The following is a 2308-nucleotide window of genomic DNA, read 5'->3' on the forward strand; positions in this document are numbered from 1 at the left end:
GTGACCAGGGATGGCCATGTGCCCTGGGATGCCCCAGGCACCTGTGACCAGGGATGGCCATGTGCCCTGGGATGCCCCAGGCACCTGTGACCAGGGATGCCCATGTGCCCCAGGGTGCTCCGTGCATGCTCCAGCCCTTGGATGCCCCTGCGTGCCCCGGGATGCCTGCATGCCCTGGGATGCCCCTCAAGCCTGTCTCCTTCCTGGGTGCCTGGGCTGCAGCGAGTGCTCCAGGGGCCTGATCCTGCAGGGACGGAGCAGTCGGCACAGCGGGGGCCGGGGTGCGCGGGTCCCTGGGGCGCCAGGGCTTCCGGAGCAGCTCRCCGTGGGGCAGGCAGGGTGCGGAGGACAGCGGCACCGAGCCGCCAGCCGGGGCTGCAGCCCAGGCGGCCCCGCGCACGGGGCTGCACACAGCCAGCCCTGCGCTGCCGGTGCTCTGCCCCCTCGGCTCCCCTGCTCCCCGTGGGGCTGGCGCCCGCTCCGCGGCGCTGACGCCCGCCCGGCCCGGCGCAGGTGCAGGAGTGGAACGTGGAGGCCCAGCACCTGATGCCGCTGCAGCCGCCGCTGCTGCCCGAGCGCGCGCACATGCGGGAGGCCCAGCTGCACTCCGCCGAGGCCTCGCTCTGGACCGTCGTGGCCACGGTGCAGGCCATGGAGAGGAAGATCGACCTGCTCGCCACGCGCCTGCTCAGCCTGGAGGGCCGCTCCGGCACCGCCGAGAAGAAGCTCCTTGACTGCGAGAAGACCACGATGGAGTTCGGCAACCAGCTGGAGAGCAAGTGGGCCGTGCTGGGCACCCTCATCCAGGAGTACGGGCTGCTCCAGCGGCGCCTGGAGAACATGGAGAACCTGCTGAAGAACAGGAACTTCTGGGTGCTGCGGCTGCCGCCGGGCCCCAAGGGCGAGGTGCCCAAGGTAGGGGTAACCCGAGGGGCGAGCGGAGCCGCCGGGGGCCGGGGCTCCGGAGGGCGGTTGGGGAGCAGCCGCTGCCYGCCCGCCCGGCGCTTCTCCCCGCAGGTGCCGGTGACGTTTGTTGACATTGCCGTCTACTTCTCCGCCGAGGAGTGGAAGAACTTGGAGGAGTGGCAGAAGGAGCTGTACAACAACCTGGTGAAGGAGAACTACGAGTCTTTGCTCTCCCTGGGTACGCGTCCCTCTTGGCCYGTTTCCTGGCTTTCCGTGGAGGGTCCCATCCACCGCCAAGGGGTCCCGGCCGCCCAGAGCACGTGGGGCGGCAGCGGAGGGCTGTGTCCCCACGGGTGCCCATGTTGAGGGACCCCACCCCCCATGGTGGGGGGTGCTGGGGTTTGCCCCCGGCTTGACCAACTGAGCTTCTCCCCCAAATGTCTCCTGGCGGCCAGTGCCACCCACATCCCTGTCTCCCCGAGCAGACGGTGCCCTCTCCAGAAGCGACCCGCCGCCCCGGATCGAGCGCGGGGAGGTGCCCTGCATCCCTGAGCCGCGGGACCTGGAGCAGAGAGAGCTGCCGGCGGCGGCGGACGCCTGCGCAGGTGGGCATGGGTCCTGCAGCCCTGTAAAACACCCGGGTATAATAACGGCGCCGGTATTCGGAGGGTCGTGGGGCRCCGGCGGGCTGCGCGGGGATGGCGTCCTTTCCCGGACACCCGCGGGTGACGCTGGGGACGCGGGGGCCGGCGGTGCGGAGCGCCCAGTGGTGCAGAGCGCCCGGTGCGCCTGGCACGTCTCTTCCCTGCAGAGTCCCTGATCTCCACCTCCGACATCCTGTCGCGCATCAAGCAGGAGGTGTCGTTCGTGGGGGAGCAGCAGTTCGCCGAGGAGCGGGGCATCCCCGCGGACCCCTGCGCAGGTGACGCCGGGGCGGCCCACGCCACCGCTGCCGCAACCGCCGCCTCCCCAGGCGCCGGCAGCGCCGCGGCGGGCGAGTTCGCCTCCCCCCATCTCTGCTGTTCCCCCCTGGCAGGAGCCGACGCGCTGATCACGGCGCACGACTTCCTGTCGTGGATCAAGCAGGAGGAAGAGCCGGGCGTCAGGGAGCCCTGGGAGCTGGCCGAGAGGGAGATCCTGGCGGGGCCCGGCCCAGGTGAGCCTCCGGCACCCGTCCCTCCGGGGTCCCCGCGAGCCCCCCGGGCCAGCAGCAGCCCGGAGCGGGGCCTCCCCATTGCTAGCTGCCAGCCCGGACACATGGGCGCTGGCGGGGTCCTGTCCCCTGCCACTCGTGCTCCCCTTGGTCTGGCGCCTGCGCGCCTGGAGGCCGGCATGGATCYGGAGAACGCTGCGGAGGAGCCCTCTGCTCCTGCCCACCCATAGCGTCGCCGGCGGCATCGCT

General features: G+C 71.7%; 1 protein-coding gene across 1 annotated transcript; it reads left to right on the plus strand.

The window, feature by feature from the left end:
- Positions 1-510: 510 nt before the first annotated feature.
- On the plus strand, positions 511-2289 carry LOC146587788 (zinc finger protein 282-like). Its single transcript, XM_085318993.1, has 5 exons — positions 511-915; positions 1018-1144; positions 1392-1511; positions 1718-1828; positions 1943-2289. Exons 1-5 carry the CDS (start codon positions 547-549, stop codon positions 2287-2289), a joined length of 1074 nt encoding a protein of 357 aa, XP_085175119.1. The 5' UTR covers positions 511-546.
- Positions 2290-2308: the final 19 nt, after the last annotated feature.

Source organism: Rhea americana, unplaced genomic scaffold (genome assembly GCF_003343005.1).
Source record: "Rhea americana isolate MKP2758 unplaced genomic scaffold, rheAme1 scaffold_567, whole genome shotgun sequence".
Taxonomy (NCBI): Eukaryota; Metazoa; Chordata; class Aves; order Rheiformes; family Rheidae; genus Rhea; species Rhea americana.